General features: G+C 42.1%; 3 protein-coding genes across 3 annotated transcripts in view; 2 read left to right on the top strand and 1 right to left on the bottom strand.

The window, feature by feature from the left end:
• LOC139387949 (furry homolog b (Drosophila)) overlaps positions 1 to 9,922 on the top strand; it is a 163,647-nt gene extending 153,725 nt beyond the window's left edge. Inside the window, exons 59-64 of the mRNA XM_071134348.1 lie at positions 455 to 553; positions 3,702 to 3,785; positions 6,058 to 6,075; positions 7,505 to 7,615; positions 8,225 to 8,448; positions 8,804 to 9,922. Coding sequence (XP_070990449.1) covers positions 455 to 553; positions 3,702 to 3,785; positions 6,058 to 6,075; positions 7,505 to 7,615; positions 8,225 to 8,448; positions 8,804 to 9,062 — 795 coding nt within the window. The 3' untranslated portion in view covers positions 9,063 to 9,922. The remainder of the gene's footprint in view (positions 1 to 454; positions 554 to 3,701; positions 3,786 to 6,057; positions 6,076 to 7,504; positions 7,616 to 8,224; positions 8,449 to 8,803) is intronic.
• Positions 9,923 to 13,859: 3,937 nt separating this feature from the next.
• Positions 13,860 to 15,589, bottom strand: LOC139388629 (zygote arrest 1-like). The gene is made up of 4 exons (XM_071135400.1): positions 14,918 to 15,589; positions 14,587 to 14,679; positions 14,285 to 14,359; positions 13,860 to 14,057 (listed from the first exon to the last, which is right to left on the bottom strand). Exons 1-4 carry the CDS (start codon positions 15,587 to 15,589, stop codon positions 13,914 to 13,916), a joined length of 984 nt encoding a protein of 327 aa, XP_070991501.1. The 3' UTR covers positions 13,860 to 13,913.
• A 1,469-nt stretch (positions 15,590 to 17,058) lies between these two features.
• On the top strand, positions 17,059 to 21,188 carry LOC139388655 (NEDD4-binding protein 2-like 1). Its single transcript, XM_071135468.1, has 5 exons — positions 17,059 to 17,181; positions 18,481 to 18,608; positions 18,722 to 18,810; positions 19,374 to 19,444; positions 19,635 to 21,188. Exons 1-5 carry the CDS (start codon positions 17,093 to 17,095, stop codon positions 19,777 to 19,779), a joined length of 522 nt encoding a protein of 173 aa, XP_070991569.1. The 5' UTR covers positions 17,059 to 17,092; the 3' UTR covers positions 19,780 to 21,188.
• Positions 21,189 to 21,655: the final 467 nt, after the last annotated feature.

Raw genomic sequence — 21,655 nt, 5'->3', positions numbered from 1 at the left:
TTCTCCTCTCCTCCCGCCTCTACTCTCCTCCTGCATCTTACACCTCTCTTTCTCCTTCTCCTCCCGCCTCTCCTCTCCTCCTGCATCTTACACCTCTCTTTCTCGTTCTCCTCTCCTCCCGCCTCTACCCTCCTCTCCTATCCTCTCCTCCTCTCCTATCCTTCTCCTCTGCTCCCGCCTCTCCTCCCGACTTTCCTATCCTCTTCTCCTCTCCTTTCCTATCCCTCTCCTCCCGCCTCTCCTCTCCTTCTCTCCTTCTCTCCACTCTTTCTCCTCTCCTCTCCTCCTGCCTCTCCTATCTCTCGCCTCTCCTCTCCTCCCGCCTCTTTCCTATCCTTCTCCTCTCCTCCTACCTCTCCTATCCTTTTCTCCCCTCTGCTCTCCTCTCCTCCTGCCTCTCCTATCCTTCTCCACTACTCCCCTCCTCTTCTCCTCTTCTGTTCCCTCACTCCAGATCATCTCCTATGGTTTACTAGAGAAGATGAAGTTCAGTGTGTTGGAGCTGCAGGAGTATCTGGACACCTACAACAACAGAGAAGAGGCCGCTGTCTCAGTAAGACACTACCACCCATAACGATACTGAATATGATCTGTTTAGACATTACAACCCATAAAGATACTGACTTTGATTGATCTGGCAATGATGACCTTTATCTAATTCCCCAGAGTCAGATGAACTTGTGGAGACCATTTTTATGCTAATGCTAGTAGATACCCATAGACTTCCAGTCATTGTGCTAACGCTCAGTTAGCATTGGCTCATGAAACTACCTGTAACTTCCTTCATACTACACACAGAGACATAAAAATGGTTTCCACAAGTTCATTTGACTCTGGGGAAGTAGATACAGTGCATTCGGAAAGTATTCAGACCCCTTGACTTTTTCCACATTTTGTTACGTTACAGCCTTATTCTAAAATGTATTCAATTGTTTTTTTCCCTCATCAATCTACACACAATACTCCATAATGACATCACAATACCCCATAATGACATCACAGTACCCCATAATGACATCACAATACCCCATAATGACATCACAATACCCCACAATGACAAAGCAACAACAGGTTATTAGATATTTTGGCAAATTTATAAAAATTATAAAACGGAATTATCACATTCACATAAGTATTCAGACCCTTTACTCAGTACTTTGTTGAAGTGCCTTGTGCAGCAATTACAGCCTCGAGTCTTTTTGGGTATGATGCTACTAGCTTGGCACACCTGTATTTGCAGAGCTTCTCCCATTCTTCTCTGCAGATCCTCTCAAGCTCTGTCAGGTTGGATGGGGAGCGTCGCTGCACAGCTATTTTCAGATATCTCGAGAGGTACGTTCGATCAGGTTCAAGTCCGGGCTCGGGCTGGGCCACTCAAGGACATTCAGAGACTTGTCCCGAAGCCACTTCTGCATTGTCGTGGCTGTGTGCTTAGGGTCGTTGTCCTGTTGGAAGGTGAACATTCGCCCTAGTCTGAGGTCCTGAGCGCTCTGGAGCAGGTTTTCATCAAGGATCTCTCTCTGTACTTTGCTCCGTTCATCTTTCCCTCGATCCTGACTAGTCTCCCAGTCCCTGCTGCTGAAAAACATCCCCACAGCATGATGCTGCCACCACCATGCTTCACCGTAAGGATGGTGCTAGGTTTCCTCCAGACAGGACGCTTGGCATTCAGGTCAAAGAGTTCAATCTTGGTTTCATCAGACCAGAGAATCTTGTTTCTCATGGACATAGTCCTTTAGGTGCCTTTTGACAAACTCCAAGCCTTTTACTGAGGAGTGGCTTCCGTCTGTCCACTCTTCCATAAAGGCCTGATTGGTGGAGTGCTGCAGAGATGGTTGTCTTTCTGGAAGATTCTCCCATCTCCACAGAGGAACTCTGGAGCTCTGTCAGAGTGACCATTGGGTTCTTGGTCTCCTCCCTTCTCCCCTGATTGCTCAGTTTGGCCTTGGCGGACAGCTCTAGGAAGAGTCTTGGTTGTTCCAAACTTCTTCCATTTAATAGTGATAGAGGCCACTGTGTTTTTGGGGACCTTCAATGCTGCAGACATTTTTTGTTACCCATCCCCAGATCTGTGCCTCGACACAATCCTGTCTCAGAGCTCTACGGACAATTCCTTCAATGTCATGACTTGATTTTTTGCTCTGACATGCACTGTCGACTGTAGGGACCTAATATAGACAGATGTGTTCCTTTCCAAATCATGTCCAATCAGTTGAATTTACCACAGGTGGACTCCAATCAAGTGGTAGAAACATCTAAGCTCAATTTTCGAGTCTCATAGTAAAGGGTCTGAATACTGAATAAGGTATTTCTGTTTTTTATTTTGAATACAATTGCAAAAATGTCCTAACACCAGTTTTTGCTTTGTCATTATGGGGTATTGTGATGTCATTATGGGGTATTGTGATGTCATTATGGGGTATTGTGATGTCATTATGGGGTACTGTGATGTCATTATGGGGTATTGTGATGTCATTATGGGGTATTGTGTGTAGATTGATGAGGATTTTAAAAAATATATATTTTAGAATAAGGCTGTAACGTAACAAAATGTGGAAAAAGTCAGGGGATCTGAAATGTTTTCTAAATGTACTGTAACGGGCCTCATTGCCAAAATCCTGAAGTATCCTTTTAAGTCACTACTACCCATAACGGTAATGACTTTGATCTGTAAAGCTCTTTTCTCAAACCCAAGGTGCTACAGATAACCCTATGATAAGGAGACACTGTAGTGTTATCAAACCCAAGGTGCTACAGATAACCCTATGATAAGGAGACACTGTCGTGTTATCAAACCCAAGGTGCTACAGATAACCCTATGATAAGGAGACACTGTAGTGTTATCAAACCCAAGGTGCTACAGATAACCCTATGATAAGGAGACACTGTAGTGTTATCAAACCCAAGGTGCTACAGATAACCCTATGATAAGGAGACACTGTCGTGTTCTCAAACCCAAGGTGCTACAGATAACCCTATGATAAGGAGACACTGTCGTGTTCTCAAACCCAAGGTGCTACAGATAACCCTATGATAAGGAGACACTGTAGTGTTATCAAACCCAAGGTGCTACAGATAACCCTATGATAAGGAGACACTGTAGTGTTATCAAACCCAAGGTGCTACAGATAACCCTATGATAAGGAGACACTGTAGTGTTATCAAACCCAAGGTGCTACAGATAACCCTATGATAAGGAGACACTGTAGTGTTATCAAACCCAAGGTGCTACAGATAACCCTATGATAAGGAGACACTGTAGTGTTATCAAACCCAAGGTGCTACAGATAACCCTATGATAAGGAGACACTGTAGTGTTATCAAACCCAAGGTGCTACAGATAACCCTATGATAACACTACAGTGTCTCCTTATCATAGGGTTATCTGTAGCACCTTGGGTTTGAGAAAAGAGCTTTACAGATCAAAGTCATTACCGTTATGGGTAGTAGTGACTTAAAAGGATACTTCAGGATTTTGGCAATGAGGCCCGTTACAGTACATTTAGAAAAGTTTTCAGATCCCCTGACGCTACAGTGCTACAGTTGTACTTGACAGAAAAGCCTAGAATGTACGCTACAGTCTGTTAGATGAGATTTTGACCCGCTAGCCCAGTCTAACAAGCCCTGATAAGTAACACTCCTCCCCTCTCTCTTTTTTTTCTCTCTTCCCATCCTTTTCACTTTCTCTTCTTCGTTTCCAGTGGCTGAGGAACTGTAAGGACACGTTTCCCAGATGCCCTGGCGATGGCGTGATTACCTGTCAGCCAGGAGACTCAGAGGAGAAGGTAAGGAATCAATAAATCCCCTTGACAACACGCTCACTGTAGTTTAAAACAATACACTGATCACACACTCCTCTCTCTCTAGGTGTAATGTCCTTGTGTAGGGGGACATTTAGAAAAGTTGTCAGATCCCCTGACGCTACAGTGCTACAGTTGTACTACAGACTGTACTGTACTCCATACCGTAATCTACATAATCTGCTATAAACTAGACTATAACACACACTATTTATTTATTTTTACCTTTATTTAGGCAAGTCAGTTAAGAACAAATTCTTATTTCCAATGACGGAAACAGTGGGTTAACTGCCTGTTCAGGGGCAGAACGACAGATTTGTACCTTGTCAGCACAGGGATTTGAATTTGCAACCGGTTACTAGCCCAATGCTCTAACCACTAGGCTACCCTGCCGCCCTAAAATATACACTATACAGTATACTACATACTATAATATACTCCATACTATGTACTATATACTATACTATACACTGCACACTATACACTATACTATACACTATACTATACTACACACTATATACTATACTCTACTACACACTATACTATACACACTGTACTATATTATACACTACACCATACTATACTCTACTACACACTATACTATACACACTGTACTATACTATACACTACACCATACTATACTCTACTACACACTATACTATACACGCCACTATACACACTGTACTATACTATACACTACACCATACACCGTACGATACTCTACTACACACTATACTATACACTATACTGTACTACACACTAGACTATACACTGCACTTCACTACATGATAGTATATTACAGACTTATACTATACATTATAATGTACTATACTGCACTATACCACACACTATACTATACACCATACTATATTATACACTATAATATAGTCTACTGCACACTATACCACCCACTATACTATGTACTATACTATACACACTACTATACTCTACTACACGCTGTGCTATACTGTGCACTATACTCTATACTATTCTCGATACCATGCACTATGCTATACTCTATACTATACACTATGCTATACTGTATAATATACACTATACTATACTGTACACTATACTATACACCATACTATACACTATACTATACTGTACACTATACTATACACCATACTATACACTATACTATGCACTATACACTGTACTGTACTCTATACTATACTATGCACTATACTATACACTATACACTATACTATACACTATACTATGTAATATACACTATACTATACACTATACTATACTGTACACTATACTATACACTATACTATACTGTACACTATACTATACGCCATACTATACACTATACTATGCACTATACACTGCACTATACACTATACTATACTCTATGATCTACTACACCATACAATACTATACCATACACTATACCCTATACCATACACTATACTATGCTGTACACTATACTACAATCTACTACACACTATGCTATAAACTACACTATACTCTATGCTCTACTACACAATACTATACTATACACTATACATTATACTATACACTATGCCCTATACTACACTCTATACTATACACTATACACTATACTATACACTATACACTATACTATACACTATACTATGTAATATACACTATACTATACACTATACAATATACACTATGCTCCACTATACTATACTATGCACTATACTATATACTATGCACTATACCACACACTGCACTATACTACACGCTATACTATACACAATACACTACTATACTGCAATGCACTATACTCTACTACACACTATACTATACACCATAGTACATACGATGCTATACTGTATACTATACAGTATACTATATATTATACTAATCACTATACTCTACTGCACACAGATCTGGGACCAGGCCGAAACATATGAACCTGTAAAAGAAAAGGGTTCATATTGAAACAAAAAGGATTGAATTATACTATACACTACACTATACACTGCACTATACACTGCACTATACACTGCACTATACTATATAATACACTATACTATGCACCATGCCATGCACTATACTCTACTGCACACTATACTATACTACATACTATACTATACACAACACTATACTATATTATACACAATACTATACTCTACTACATGCTATACTACCCACTATGCTACAGTGCACTAAACTATACTATGCTGTGCTATACTCTACTCTACTGCATGTGTTTGATTGATGTGTGTTTCTCGCCTCCCTCTCTCTCTTTCGCCTCGTAACATGCTCTCTCGCTGTGTAGCAAATGGAATCTCTGGCAGTAAGTCTTTTACTAAGTCCTTTACTAAGTCCTATCTACTATGATCTACTATGATTTAATAGGATCTACTATGATTTAATAGGATCTACTATGATCTACTATGATTGAATAGGATATTCTATGATCTACTATGATCTACTATTATTTAAAAGGGATCTACTATTATTTAATAGGATCTACTATGATCTACTATGATTTAATAGGATCTACTATGATTTAATAGGATCTACTATGATCTACTATTATTTAATAGGATCTACTATGATCTACTATGATTGAATAGGATCTTATATGATCTACTATGATTTAATAGGATCTACTATGATCTACTATTATTTAAAAGGGATCTACTATTATTTAATAGGATCTACTATGATTTAATAGGATCTACTATGATTTAATAGGATCTACTATGATTTAATAGGATCTACTATGATCTACTATTATTTAATATGATCTACTATGATGTAATAGGATCTACTATGATCTACTATGACTTAATATGATCCACTATGATTTAATAGGATCTACTATGATCTACTATGATTTAATATGATCTACGATGATTTAATAGGATCTACTATTATCTACTTTAATTTAATATGATCTACTATGATTTATTATGATCTACTATGATTTAATAGGATCTACTATTATCTACTTTAATTTAATATGATCTACTATGATTTAATATGATCTACTATTATTTACTATGATCTACTATGATTTAATATGATCTACTATTATTTAATATGACCTACTATTATTTAATAGGATCTACTATTATCTACTTTAATTTAATATGATCTACTATGATTTAATAGGATCTACTATTATTTAATATGATCTACTATTATTTACTATGATCTACTATGATTTAATATGATCTACTATTATTTAATATGACCTACTATTATTTAATAGGATCTACTATGATTTAATAGGATCTACTATTATCTACTATGATTTAATAGGATCTACTATGATCTACTATTATTTAATAGGATCTACTATGATCTACTATTATTTAATATGATCTACAATGATCTACTATGATCTACTATGATTTAATAGGATCTACTATTATTTAATATGACCTACTATTATTTAATAGGATCTACTATGATCTACTATTATTTAATATGACCTACTATTATTTAATAGGATCTACTATGATCTACTATTATTTAATATGATCTACTATGATCTACTATGATTTAATAGGATCTACTATTATTTAATATGATCTACTATGTTTTCTCACTTCACCCTTTAGTGTTCCTTTTCAGTAACTGCTGATTCTACTGCGGCCAATATAACCAACACAACAATACAATGTATGAATTGATTTAGATGGCTCAGGTTGAGGATTGTATGTGTGTCCTGTACTGTACTGTACTGTATAAATCCGTCCTCTCTCTCCTCTCAGCAACTGGAGCTGTGTCAGCGTCTCTACAAGCTTCACTTCCAGCTGCTCCTCCTCTTCCAGTCCTACTGCAAGCTGATTGGACAGGTCCATGCTGTCAGCGCTGTGCCTGAGGTAAGAGAAGGACTGCAATTGGATGCTTCAGAAGCGACCTAGAGACAATTCTATAAACAGACAAACACACACTCAATGTATTTTGTTAGTCAGCTTTGTTAGCTGTTGTGTACCTGTTGAAGATGAATCAAGAGATTATTTTAGCTTTTCTTTTTCATTTCTTCCTCTCTTTACGTTGATCCGTTGATTTGTTTTCACAAAAGTCATATATATGGGCACACACTCATCTCCCTCTCTCTCCCTCCCTCTCTCTACACGTCCCCCCTCCCTCTCCCATCTGTCTCTCCCTCCCTCTCGCCCCCTCTCTACCCCTTCCCTTACTCTCCCCTCCCTCCATCTCTCCCTGCCTCCCTTCCTCTCTCTCCCTGCCTCCCTCCCTCTCTCTCCATCTCTCTCCACCTCTCCATCTCGCTCCCATTCTCCCTCCACCTCTCCATCCCCCCTCTCCCTTCCTCTCTCCCTCCCTCTCTCTCCCTCCCTCCCTCCCTCCACCTCCCTCCACCCCTCCCTCCCCCTCTCCCTTCCTCTCTCCCTCCCTCTCTCCCTTCCTCTCTCCCTCCATCCCTCATCCCTCCCTCCCCCCTCTCCCTTCCTCTCTCCCCTCTGTAGCTGCTTAACATGTCTCGAGAGCTGAGTGACCTAAAGACCAGTCTAAGAGCAGCAGAGGCAGCGGTGGCTAGCAACCTGGAACACACACACCTGGCCCACACCCAGACCCAGGCCTCTGCCGCCCTGCCCAACTTCAGCTCCCCCGAGGCAGCCATACAGGCCATCCTGGAGTGCCTCAACAACCAGGAGTTCAGCAAGGCCATACGCTACATCCACGAGTGCAGGTGAGATACAAAACAAGCATGCATAGACACACACACACACATTCTCACACACACACACACACACACACACACACACACACACACAGACATTCACACACACACACACACACATTCTCACACACACACACAAACAGTCACACACACACACACACAAACAGTCACACACAGACATTCACACACACATTCAGACACACATTCACACACACACACACACTATTTTGTTATGTTGCTGAGAATAAAAACTCTGTCCTCATCAGTGGTGTAAAGACAGACTGAGAAAGATCACAAAACTTTTACAATACTCATTTTGATCACTGATCCTTTTCTCTCTTCCTCTACCCCCCCCCCCTTCCAGGAGGCTGTGGCCTAACGGTGTGTTTGGCGGTGGGTCAGAGAGTGAGGTGCAGACCCTCCTCAATGTCTATTTCCGACACCAGACCCTGGGCCAGACGGGGACCATCGCCCTGGTTGGGTCACGCCAAGACCTCAGCCTTATCTGTTCCAAGCTGCTGGAGCTCAACGGGGAGATCCGGGACATGATCCGTCGCGCTCAGGGATACCGGGTGGTCAACACCTACCTCCCCGACTCCTCTGCCTCAGGGACAAGCCTCTGACAGCAGCACAGGAGCCCCCCTCGTACCCCTCATGCACCCTTATTAGCCTTGACCCGACAAACCTCATCCTCCCCGTCACCCCTACTGCCCCTGATCCCATCGCAGATGGTGCTGTTACCCCCGACCATAACACCACTACCACCATCTCTACTGCCCCAAACCCAGCCTCACTTCTGGCCTCTCCCTCCAACTCAACCATAGACTTGTCTCTGCCCTTACTCATAGACTTCTACTGGCCTCCCCCAGACCTCTCCAGACCCCACTGTGAGTGCACAAACATACATCAGGCCTCTCACACGCACTCGTTACAGTGCATTCCAAACCTCAGCCCTAACACACACACTCCACTCAATCCAGGTAACACATTGCCCGACCTTACGCAAACACACACATGTCCTGCTATCCCACCTCGTGGACCACACCTCCCGTACTCCCCTTACACACATCCAGAACCAGTCTTAGACACACAAGGTCTGGTCCCTCTCCTTCCTCCTCTTCCTCCTGACCCAGCCCAAGGTGCAGAGGCGGGGTGGGGGTGCTGCTGCGCCATCGGAGGGGGTGGTACACCCCTGTCCCGTTACCTGGTGAAGGTGGGTCACACCGCCTGGCCCCTACTCAGAGTGGGGGGGCTCCTGAACCCTAAACAACCCTCTGGTGTTCACACCTGAGGGTCAATATACCTGATAGACTCACCTGATGATGCTGGTCATACCTGATGATGCTGGCCACACCTGAAGATTTCAACCACACCTGATGATTCTGAACACACCTGATGCTGACCACACCTGATGATGCTGGCCACACTTGATGCTGACTGTACCTGAAGATCTCAACCACACCTGATGATGCTGGCCACACCTGAAGATTTCAACCACACCTGATGATGCTGGCCACACCTGAAGATTTCAACCACTCCTGATGATGCTGACCATACCTGAAGATCTCAACCACACCTGATGATGCTGACCACATCGGATTCTGACCATACCTGAAGATCTCAACCACACCTGATGATGCTGGCCACACCTGAAGATCTCAACCACTCCTGATGATGCTGACCATACCTGAAGATCTCAACCACACCTGATGATGCTGACCACATCGGATTCTGACCATACCTGAAGATCTTAACCACACCTGATGATGCTGGCCACACCTGAAGATTTCAACCACACCTGATGATGCTGACCACATCGGATTCTGGCCACACCTGAAGATCTTAACCACACCTGATGATGCTGGCCACACCTGAAGATCTCAACCACTCCTGATGATGCTGGCCACACCTGAAGATCTCAACCACTCCTGATGATGCTGGCCACACCTGAAGATCTCAACCACTCCTGATGATGCTGGCCACACCTGACGATCTCAACCACCGCTGATGATGCTGGCCACACCTGACGATCTCAACCACTCCTGATGATGCTGGCCACACCTGAAGATCTCAACCACTCCTGATGATGCTGGCCACACCTGAAGATCTTAACCACTCCTGATGATGCTGGCCACACCTGAAGATCTCAACCACTCCTGATGATGCTGGCCACACCTGAAGATCTTAACCACTCCTGATGATGCTGGCCACACCTGAAGATCTTAACCACTCCTGATGATGCTGGCCACACCTGAAGATCTCAACCACTCCTGATGATGCTGGCCACACCTGAAGATCTTAACCACTCCTGATGATGCTGGCCACACCTGAAGATCTCAACCACTCCTGATGTTGCTGGCCACACCTGAAGATCTCAACCACTCCTGATGATGCTGGCCACACCTGAAGATCTCAACCACTGCTGATGATGCTGGCCACACCTGAAGATCTCAACCACTCCTGATGATGCTGGCCACACCTGAAGATCTCAACCACTCCTGATGATGCTGGCCACACCTGAAGATCTCAACCACACCTGTGGATTAAAAGACCTAAGTCCCCGAGAGAGACCAAAGGACATATGTGAAACACCTGATGATTTACCTGACCTGATATCAGATTCAACCTGTGAATGAAAATACCTGATCTCAGTGAAACCTTAGGATGGGGGAAGTATCTACCTGTTACCACCAGGTAACATGGGGATCCACTACCTGACGCCTCACCTGTGGGTGAATGTCCCAGAGTCATAGCTTCTATTGCACTAACATGGACTTCTGAGAGGAGAGGAGGAGCCGTTACTACTGAGAGAGACATTCAATCATGCTGTTTATCTGTGAGAGAGAGATAGAGGCCAAGGACTGGAAGGTTGTATATCTCTCACCATGTGTGTGTATCTACTGTTGAAAGAGTTTCTTTAGGGGAAAATGTGCACTGCTTGACCTAGAGGAATGCTGTATTCTAGAATCCACAGCCTCTACTTAGCATCGGTTACCCGGACGATGTTTAGTTCTACAACAGAAGTGGGCATTCACGATGAAGACTGTTAGGATCCGTCTGCATCGCTGCCCCTCCACATGGAGCAGCATCGTGTGAAGAGACAGGACACAGACTAGTATTCAGTTGTTTAATCTTGTTGCCTGGTTTTCTGAACCTGAATGCTTCTCGTGTATTAGTGAACCAGCTCCTCAAGACCACTGTAAGACTAGCCTACCTTAGACGATTATATTGATTAGTATGTACACACTGGCTATACGGTGTAGCATATTGTGGGTCTACGTATACACACGCCATTTGTTACCGTGACCATCCTATATTGTGATGTGTAACTGACATGGGGAGGGGGGGAAGAGTACAGCTGTACACACACTAAATACTCCGTCACATGGACGTGTGCTGACATCCACTGGTTTAAATGTTAACTAAACATGAGCTGCTGGGCCCTGTTCCAATACTTTAAATCCTTAACTTCCATCTTGCCTTGAAGGAATCACTGACCAGGGTGGTTAAGGTTCAAATACTAGTAAGGTCTGATCAGTGGCCAAGGAAGGATGCATTTAAGTATTGGAACAGGGCCAGACACTTCCTGTGATGGTCAGTCACTTGTGATTCCTTTCCACACGAGTTCAGTCTAGTCTTGTCTATACCCAATTAAGCTCTATCCTATTCCTGACCAGCTTTATAGATTTTCCCCCACGTTCCTTCAATTCAAACTGATTTAACTGCCATGCATGTGTATATTGTAACGGACGACATGTATTCAGAAGATTCATATTTTATCTGATAGATGCGTTTGTGTGCGAGAGAAAGTGTGCGTCAAGAGAAAAGCACATTTTTAAAGCGTTGTAGAGGAAGACAGTTTTCACTTTGTAAATAGTTTTACAGCTTTGTGAAGTCATTGAGTTGATGCCATGTCTCAAAATAAAGACCTCAAAATGTTTGCCCTTTCGGGTCACTTCTGTTGATAGGAATCAAAAGTCGTACAGCTCAGTTGTGTTCTCGTTGCCCTGTTAAAGGAATCCCCAAACAGTTACATTACACCAGTGGATGAGCTGGTTCATGAACACCTCAAAACAAGCAGAGTGCATTGGATGAGCTGGTTCATGAACACCTCAAAACAAGCAGAGTGCATTGGATGAGCTGGTTCATGAACACCTCAAAACAAGCAGAGTGCATTGGATGAGCTGGTTCATGAACACCTCAAAACAAGCAGAGTGCATTGGAAGAGCTGGTTCATGAACACCTCAAAACAAGCAGAGTGCATTGGATGAGCTGGTTCATGAACACCTCAAAACAAGCAGAGTGCATTGGATGAGCTGGTTCATGAACACCTCAAAACAAGCAGAGTGCATTGGATGAGCTGGTTCATGAACACCTCAAAACAAGCAGAGTGCATTGGAAGAGCTGGTTCATGAACACCTCAAAACAAGCAGAGTGCATTGGAAGAGCTGGTTCATGAACACCTCAAAACAAGCAGAGTGCATTGGAAGAGCTGGTTCATGAACACCTCAAAACAAGCAGAGTGCATTGGATGAGCTGGTTCATGAACACCTCAAAACAAGCAGAGTGCATTGGATGAGCTGGTTCATGAACACCTCAAAACAAGCAGAGTGCATTGGATGAGCTGGTTCATGAACACCTCAAAACAAGCAGAGTGCATTGGATGAGCTGGTTCATGAACACCTCAAAACAAGCAGAGTGCATTGGATGAGCTGGTTCATGAACACCTCAAAACAAGCAGAGTGCATTGGATGAGCTGGTTCATGAACACCTCAAAACAAGTAAATCCATAAAAAAACAGGTTAATGCTGCAATAAATTTATTTAATATTTACAAAAAAAGTTGAGTCACTCAGTTGATCACGGTGGAAAGAGTATAAAAGTTATGAGGCAGACTATTTAAGACGTGGACAGGATCTTGGCAGGTAAGAAACAAGTTGACCACTGCACCTCCCTAACAACCGTGGATAGGATCGGAGGAAGGTTGACCTGATCCTAGATATGTGGTTAAGGTCAACTACCTCTGTGGCATAGTGTTGTTTAGCCTGTCATGTGGGAAGGCTCAGAGTAGGATACTGTGGCTCTAGATACTGGTATAAAGTCAGGTTGTGCATCCCACCAAGGGCAGTAAGTTTAGGATTGGCAGTTCCCTAATCAGATCCTAGATCTGTGCTTACGGCAATGCGTCACAATCCTGGGCACCCAAAGGGGGTGCACATGTATTGTTTGCCCTAGCTCTAACATCCAATTAAATTCATCAACTCAAGTATATTCATCGAGTCAGGTGTTAAAGCAAAGGGAAAAAACATGCACCCCTTTTAAGTCCAGGATTAGAAAACTGGTTTTTACATCCATCTTCCACTAACCACTGATCTAAATTCAGATATGTCAACCAAAAAGTTATGGATGATTGGGTGATGGGCCTCAATCTGATCCTAGATCTGTAGTTAGGTCTGTAGCAGGGACGGTTTAAGTTCAGACAATGTATTTGTAGCTATAGGTAGTGTCACAGGAAATCCTCTTTCCCCGGCAGCGGCCACACAGGTCCTGTCTATGAGGTCTCTTCATGTCAATGTGCCTCTCCTTCTGCTCACAGCAGCACCGGGTCTGGGAACACACCTGAGAGACAGGAGAATAATTACAGCAACATTGACCCCTGCTGGTGAAGAGGGGTAGACATGTCAGTTCCCCTGTAGGTTGTGTATCCATAACATAAGACAATGACAGTAAAGCTACATAATCTAGAAAGTCCCCCCCCTTGTTTTAATGCATGACCTCAGAGGCTAAAGGGAAATAGGCACCATGCAGAGCACCTGCTGTGTTCCCCCCCCCCCCACACCTCTCACCTTGCACTGGATAGACTCCACTCTGTAGGGGTTAAATCCATTCTGGCACTTACGACAGAGCTGCTTGAAGTACACCTGAGTTCACAGAGGGGGTGATGAGACGACCATGTTAACGAGGAAACAAGTCATTCATTAAATGTAATAAATATTTGAAGGACAGTCCAGAAAAGGCAGAGTGTATAGTGTTACTGTCTACTCATGTTCCTCAGAGCAAAACAAAAGCGAAGCACATGAAGGCTTATTGACCAGAACTTATTGATCAGAATTTTTCCGTTGGCAGAGACACAGTGACTGATGGTTACCTTACTAGTTCCAGAGATGCACCACACATAGGCACTCTCCCAACGGACGTTACACTGGCTGCAGTGGAAAAATCCGTACTTCTGCTCCAGAAACTACAGACGAAACAAGTGAATCATTCAAATCGAAAGTTCTAAATATGCAACATCCTATACAAGACGGCTGGCATTTCAAATAGAAGCGAATTATAAAAGAGAAAAGGCATATTGGTGGCAAATTGGACGCATTGCAGATAACACTACAAAATATAAGGTATTCCTCAATTCATGTTTCAGAATCGATTACATTCTGAATTCGTATTCTCCCATAGTATAAACCCCGGGAACGACTGACCTGAAAGTTGAACCCTTTGGGCGGCTGGTGTAGGGGTTTCCTGACAACCTCACGCGGGATATCCGGTCTAACCTGGTCCTCCGGTTTCTGCTCGGTAACGTCGGCCTCGCCATCCTCATCACTAGCCCCGTTGCCGCCACCTTCTCCCTCACAGCACACGCTGTCATCCTGCGCGTTCACCGGCAGCGCGAAGAACCGGCGATCAAACACCGGAGAGTAGATGGCGAGGGGTCGCGAGAAGCGCACGTTGTTTACCGGAGTGCTCGGCAACGCTTTCGGGTCCAGAGAAGAAGCCGCGGAGGGACTCTGCTGGCACTTCACAGGCGACTTCGAAAATACCGGAAATTTCCTCTCCCGGTAGAACAGCGTCTTGGGTCCGAGGGAGCACTGGACCATCGCGTCGACCTGGGCGTTGACCTGAACCCCGAACTCCTTGGTGTTTGCCTTCCGGAGACGAGGGGTAAGGTTGGGATTCACCTGAGACAGGATGGCCTTCAGCTGGGCCCGTTTACATACGTCAAGGTAGTCCAGCGCTTCGGGAGGCACGTAGATGCTCCCCTTACCCCAGGTGTGAGGCTTGAACTTCGGGTTGCCGTGGAGGATAGGAGCCATCATGGTACCGCAGCCCGGATAGCCATTAAAGTTGTATGGAGAAAACATAAACCCCTCCATCGTGTATAGAAGACAAGGTGAGCCTGCTGTGGTTTAAATGTGCACGTCCGCCCTCCAGTCAAGACGTTACCCACAGCGCTAATTGGGCCCGACCTATTGGATGATTAACCGGTCAAGTGAGGACAGGTGTGTGCACTGGGAACCGCGTTTAGAGAGGGGACGCTCAGGCTGTCTGAATATTTCCAGTGTATCCTCCCTTTAGTCCTTGCTTACTTCCCTCAGCCCTTCTTACCTTCCTTTCGCACTCTCTTATTTCCTTTTTTTCCTTCCATCCATTCATACATTTTGTTATTTTTCCTTTCCTTCATTTTTTAAAATATATATATTTTTTAAATACCTTTATTTAACTAGGCAAGTCAGTTAAGAGCACATTCTTATTTTCAATGACGGCCTAGGAACAGTGGGTTAACTGCCTGTTCAGGGGCAGAACGACAGATTATTTCAATGACGGCCTAGGAACAGTGGGGTTAACTGGTCTAGGAACAGTGGGTTAACTGGTCTAGGAACAGTGGGTTAACTGGTCTAGGAACAGTGGGTTAACTGCCTGTTCAGGACCAGAACGACAGATTATTCGGGACAAGTAAAGATCTAATGTTCATGTTTTCAATATGTAGTGGAAAATGACATCTACTTCTAACTCAGACCATGAACGCTAGTGATGGGTCGTTCGCGAATGAACGGCTCTTTTTTGAGCGGATCTTTTTGGTGAACGTCGGGAGCCGAATCCCATCGGTGAAAGAGCCGTTCATTTGGCTTCCCGATTTGCATACTGCTACTATCGTTTTTTGAGCTCAAAACAAGGTTTTTCTGTAGATATGTAAAACAAATCATTATCTAAAGAGTGGTGTGTCCTCACTGAAGAAACAACAATAAATCATCTGTTCCACGTGAATTTGTTTCAGTGAATAAAAAAATCAAGACATTGTTTTGCAGGCCATCTAATAATTTGTCCAGGTAAACATGTATTTGAATGCGAATTTCACTATGACATACTGGTAACCTACCTATTTGGGATTTACATGGGAGATGTGCAATTTGTCATGTTCTATGTCTATTTTTAAACATTTTCAACGAAGAGTCGTTTGGGAGCCAAATGAGCCGGATCCTTTACGGGTACGGAGCCAAATGAGCCGGCTCACCGAAATAATCGGAATGCCCGTCACTAGTGAACTATGGCAGAATTTCATTAGTCTAAAGAAGCTTCCCCTCCTTCTGTTTCCTTTCCTTAATCTGCACTGGTCTGAAACCATTTCATTAAAATGACAAGTAGCTATTTAATAGCACCTAATCATACGAAATACAGACGGGCTATACAATACTTACTTGCGTGTAATTAGCATCAACATTAGACTGATATGAATCCAGAACGGTTATGGGGGTTTGGTTTCACTTATTTTGTTGGTTTCAGTTCTTGGGCGGGAGGGCGTGTCTTGTAAACAGAGTACAGCTGCCGTTGTGCTGTGTACTGTAGTTGGTGATGAAGCAGTCTGAAGTAAAAGACAAATGGCAAGAGGGAGAAGACAAAATCGATACATGAAGCAACTGTTCATCCTTCGAGGTTTGCCAGGAGTTGGAAAGACAACGAGGGCAGAGTAAGCTAATCAATCCAAACTATTGGGAGCCTGCCTTATCCCAAGTCTTTTTTGTCAAAATATGTATTGCTTTGAGATCGTGGGTTCATTTTCTGAAGTATCACCTAAACACTTTTTTAATATTGATAATATTGAAGATTGTGGCTTATATCAATGTAATTGTCTGCATCATTTTCAATCCCCCATATACATTTTGTTGTTTAATATACAGTACCAGTCAAAAGTTTGGACACACCTACTCATTTCTGTGGTTTTTCTTTATTTGTATTATTTTATACATTGTATAATAATAGTGAAGGCATCAAAACTATGAAATAACACATATGGAATCAAGTAGTAACCAAAAAAGTGTTTAACAAATGTAAATATATTTTATATTTGAGATTCTTCAAGTAGCCACCCTTTGCCTTGATGACAGCTTTGCACACTCTTGGCATTCTCTCAACCAGCTTAATGAGGTAGTCACCTGGAATTCATTTAAACTAATAGGTATGTCTTGTTAGCTGTGGAATTTCTTTCCTTCGTGATGCGTTTGAGCAAATCAGTTGTGTTGTGACAAGGTAAGGGTGGTATACAAAATATTGCCCTATTTGGTAAAAGACCAAGTCCATATTATGGCAAGAATAGCTCAAATAAGCAAAGAGAAAAGACGGTCCATCATTACTTTAAGACATGAAGGTCAGTCAATCTGGAAAATGTTCTTCAAGTGCAGTCTCAAAAACCATCAAGCGTTATGATGAAACTGGTTCTCATGAGGACCGCCACAAGAAAGGAAGACCCAGAGTTACCTCTGCTGCAGAGGATATGTTCATTAGAGTTACCAGCCTCAGATTGCAGCCCAAATAAATGTTTCACGGAGTTCAAGTAACAGACACGTTTTAACAACAACTGTTCAGAGTAGACTGTATGAATCAGGCATTCATGGTCGAATTGCTGCAACGAAACCACTACTAAAGGACACCAATAAGAAGAAGAGACTTGCTTGGGCCAAGAAACATGAGCAATGGAAATCTGTCCTTTGGTCTGATGAGTCCAAATTTGCGATTTTGGGTATCAACCACCGTGTCTTTGTAAGACACAGAGTAGATTAATGGATGATCTCTGCATGTGTGGTTCCCACAAAGCATGGAGGAGGAGGTGGTACTGTGGGGGGGGGGGGGTGGTGCTGGTGACACTGTCCGTGATTTATTTAGAATTCAAGGCACACTTAACCAGGATGGTTGTAATTTTGAATAGACTGAAAGAGTTTATTTGAAATATATAAATATGTAATGATATGACTTCCTTTTTGCTTTCCAGAAAACTCTGGGACAAACATGCAAGACTTGGACTGAAAGGAGAAATTTTCTCCGCTGACAGGTACCATGAAAGAACCAACTACACCAAAGGAAACTTTCAACGCAGCCATCAGCAGAATAGAGAGGATGGTGTGTATTGTGGTGGCTGGGGGGCAAAAGCAGAAACTAGCTGCTCATCATGTCATTACACACACATCGTTTGTTCTTCTTTAAAGTACTGGTACTCTGGCTTGTGTTGACAGTTTTTAAAGCCATGAACAGAGGTGTGGATCCGATCATCGTTGACAACACAAACATTTCTCTTTGGGAGATGTGGCCCTATATCCACATGGTGAGGACGTGTGTGTGTGTGTGTGTGTGTGTGTGTGCGTGCGTGCGTGCGTGCGTGCGTGTGTGTGTGTGTGTGTGTGTGTGTGTGTGTGTGTGTGTGTGTGTGTGTGTGTGTGTGTGTGTGTGTGTGTGCGTGCGTGCGTGCGTGCGTGTGTGTGTGTGTGTGTGCGTGCGTGCGTGCGTGCGTGCGTGTGTGTGTGTCTGTTTGAAATGCGTATGATTTCTAGTTTAGTTAGTCCCAGCTACCAGGCATTGCAGAGACATTTCAATGTTATTTTTGTAACGTTCCACTTATTTTCTAGTCATTGTCACATCCTTTGTACTTGTGAACCTAAACGGCATCTGACTAACTACAAGACTGGTTGAAGCTGGTTTCCAGATGACTTCCTACTAGGTGGTGCTAGCGGCAGAGTCAGATAGTTTCCTCTTGGTTAGACATGTTGTTGATAAATCTGACATTTTATTCTACTTTTTACAATGTTATTAATAAACCAATTGGTCTTCTGGCAGACAGACGGACAGATTAAACAGACTCATGTCATAATAAAATATTATTTCTCTCAGGGGATTGGACAGAAGAACTATTACATCAGAATGATGGAACTGCCTAAAATCTCCATCAACAAGCTGTACAGGTCAGAAACAACCTCTTCCTTTTAACAGTCTACATTCTCACAGTGTACACACAGTACATGTGCATTGGGGTAGGATTGTATACTTGTTTACCAGTTTTACAGCCGTCAATAGATTGTTATTACTTATCTATAAATTATACATTGGTTATCAATTCAATGATTTAAAAAAAACTGTGTTATCTCCCTATAGACGGTGTCGTGGTAAAATCCCCAAACGTAAGTTCAGGTCCTTTGAGGTTCGCTGGAAAAAAGCTGACAGCATCTGGCATGTACTTAACGACGGCTACTCCAAAAGACGCTGGAAGAGAAGCAAAGAGGAATGGAACGTTCAGTGATGAAGACATGCTGGTCTTCTCTCCCCCCCCCCCCCCCCCCCCCAAAGTCTCCAAAATACGGAACAAATTCACCGGGGTGGCAGGGTAGCCTAGTGGTTAGAGCGTTGGACTAGTAACCGGAAGGTTGCAAGTTCAAACCCCCGAGCTTAACAGGCAGTTAACCCACTGTTCCTAGGCCGTCATTGAAAATAAGAATGTGTTCTTAACTGACTTGCCTAGTTCAATAAAGGTAAAATAAAAAAAGAAAACGTACAGTATTATTATAGAGCCCTTATTGCATGGAACTTCCTTCCATCTCATATTGCTCAAATAAACAGCAAACCTGGTTTCAAAAAACAGTTAAAGCAACACTTCTCGGCACAACGCCTCTATTTGACCTAGATAGTTTGTGTGTATGCATTGATATGTAGGCCACGTGTGCCTTTAAAAAAAAATGTCTGTCCTTGAGCTGTTCTTGTCTAATGATGTTCTGTATTATGTAATTCTGTATTATGTCATTCTATATTATGTCATTCTGTATGATGTCATTCTGTATGATGTCATTCTGTATTATGTCATTCTATATTATGTCATTCTGTATGATGTCATTCTGTATGATGTCATTCTGTATGATGTCATTCTGTATTATGTCATTCTGTATGATGTCATTCTGTATGATGTCATTCTATATTATGTCATTCTGTATGATGTCATTCTGTATTATGTCATTCTATATTATGTCATTCTGTATGATGTCATTCTGTATGATGTCATTCTGTATTATGTCATTCTGTATGATGTCATTCTGTATGATGTCATTCTGTATTATGTCATTCTATATTATGTCATTCTGTATTATGTCATTCTATATTATGTCATTCTGTATTATGTCATTCTATATTATGTCATTCTATATTATGTCATTCTGTATTATGTCATTCTGTATTATGTCATTCTGTATGATGTCATTCTGTATTATGTCATTCTATATTATGTCATTCTGTATTATGTCATTCTATATTATGTCATTCTATATTATGTCATTCTGTATTATGTCATTCTATATTATGTCATTCTATATTATGTCATTCTGTATTATGTCATTCTATATTATGTCATTCTATATTATGTCATTCTGTATTATGTCATTCTGTATTATGTCATTCTATATTATGTCATTCTATATTATGTCATTCTGTATTATGTCATTCTATATTATGTCATTCTGTATTATGTCATTCTATATTATGTCATTCTATATTATGTCATTCTGTATTATGTCATTCTATATTATGTCATTCTGTATTATGTCATTCTATATTATGTCATTCTATATTATGTCATTCTGTATTATGTCATTCTATATTATGTCATTCTATATTATGTCATTCTGTATTATGTCATTCTATATTATGTCATTCTGTATTATGTCATTCTGTATTATGTCATTCTATATTATGTCATTCTATATTATGTCATTCTGTATTATGTCATTCTATATTATGTCATTCTGTATTATGTCATTCTATATTATGTCATTCTATATTCTATATTATTGTGTCGTCAGCAAACTTAATGATGGTCGTGGGTGAACAGGGTGTACAGGAAGGGACTAAGCACAAAGCTTATCATGAGGTGTTCTACCTCAGGCGAGCAATACCTCAAGACTTATTTAATATTAAACATTGCACACCAGCAGTTATTGACAAATAGACACACACCCCACCCTTCGTCTTACCAGACGTAGCTGCTCTGTCGTGCCGATACACAGAGAAGCCAGCCAGCTCCATATTATCCGTGTTCTCGTTCAGCCACGTCCTCGGTGAAACATGAGATATGACAGTTTTTAATGTCCTTTTGATAGGATTGTCTTAATCGTTCAGTTTGTTTTCCAATG

The sequence above is a fragment of the Oncorhynchus clarkii genome, chromosome 29 (assembly GCF_045791955.1).
Source record: "Oncorhynchus clarkii lewisi isolate Uvic-CL-2024 chromosome 29, UVic_Ocla_1.0, whole genome shotgun sequence".
NCBI lineage: Eukaryota > Metazoa > Chordata > Actinopteri > Salmoniformes > Salmonidae > Oncorhynchus > Oncorhynchus clarkii.
This window is presented reverse-complemented; position numbering and strand designations above follow the sequence as displayed.

Excerpts from the sequence above, each read along its gene's own strand:
- LOC139388629 (XM_071135400.1), bottom strand. The coding sequence starts at position 15,589 with ATGGAGGGGTTTATGTTTTCTCCATACAACTTTAATGGCTATCCGGGC. Across the intron at positions 14,680-14,917 it reads CCAAAGGGTTCAACTTTCAG|TTTCTGGAGCAGAAGTACGG; the intron begins GTCAGTCGTTCC and ends TTTCGTCTGTAG. Across the intron at positions 14,360-14,586 it reads GCATCTCTGGAACTAGTAAG|GTGTACTTCAAGCAGCTCTG; the intron begins GTAACCATCAGT and ends CTGTGAACTCAG.
- LOC139388655 (XM_071135468.1), top strand. The coding sequence starts at position 17,093 with ATGGCAAGAGGGAGAAGACAAAATCGATACATGAAGCAACTGTTCATC. Across the intron at positions 18,811-19,373 it reads TGTGGCCCTATATCCACATG|GGGATTGGACAGAAGAACTA; the intron begins GTGAGGACGTGT and ends TATTTCTCTCAG. Across the intron at positions 19,445-19,634 it reads TCCATCAACAAGCTGTACAG|ACGGTGTCGTGGTAAAATCC; the intron begins GTCAGAAACAAC and ends ATCTCCCTATAG.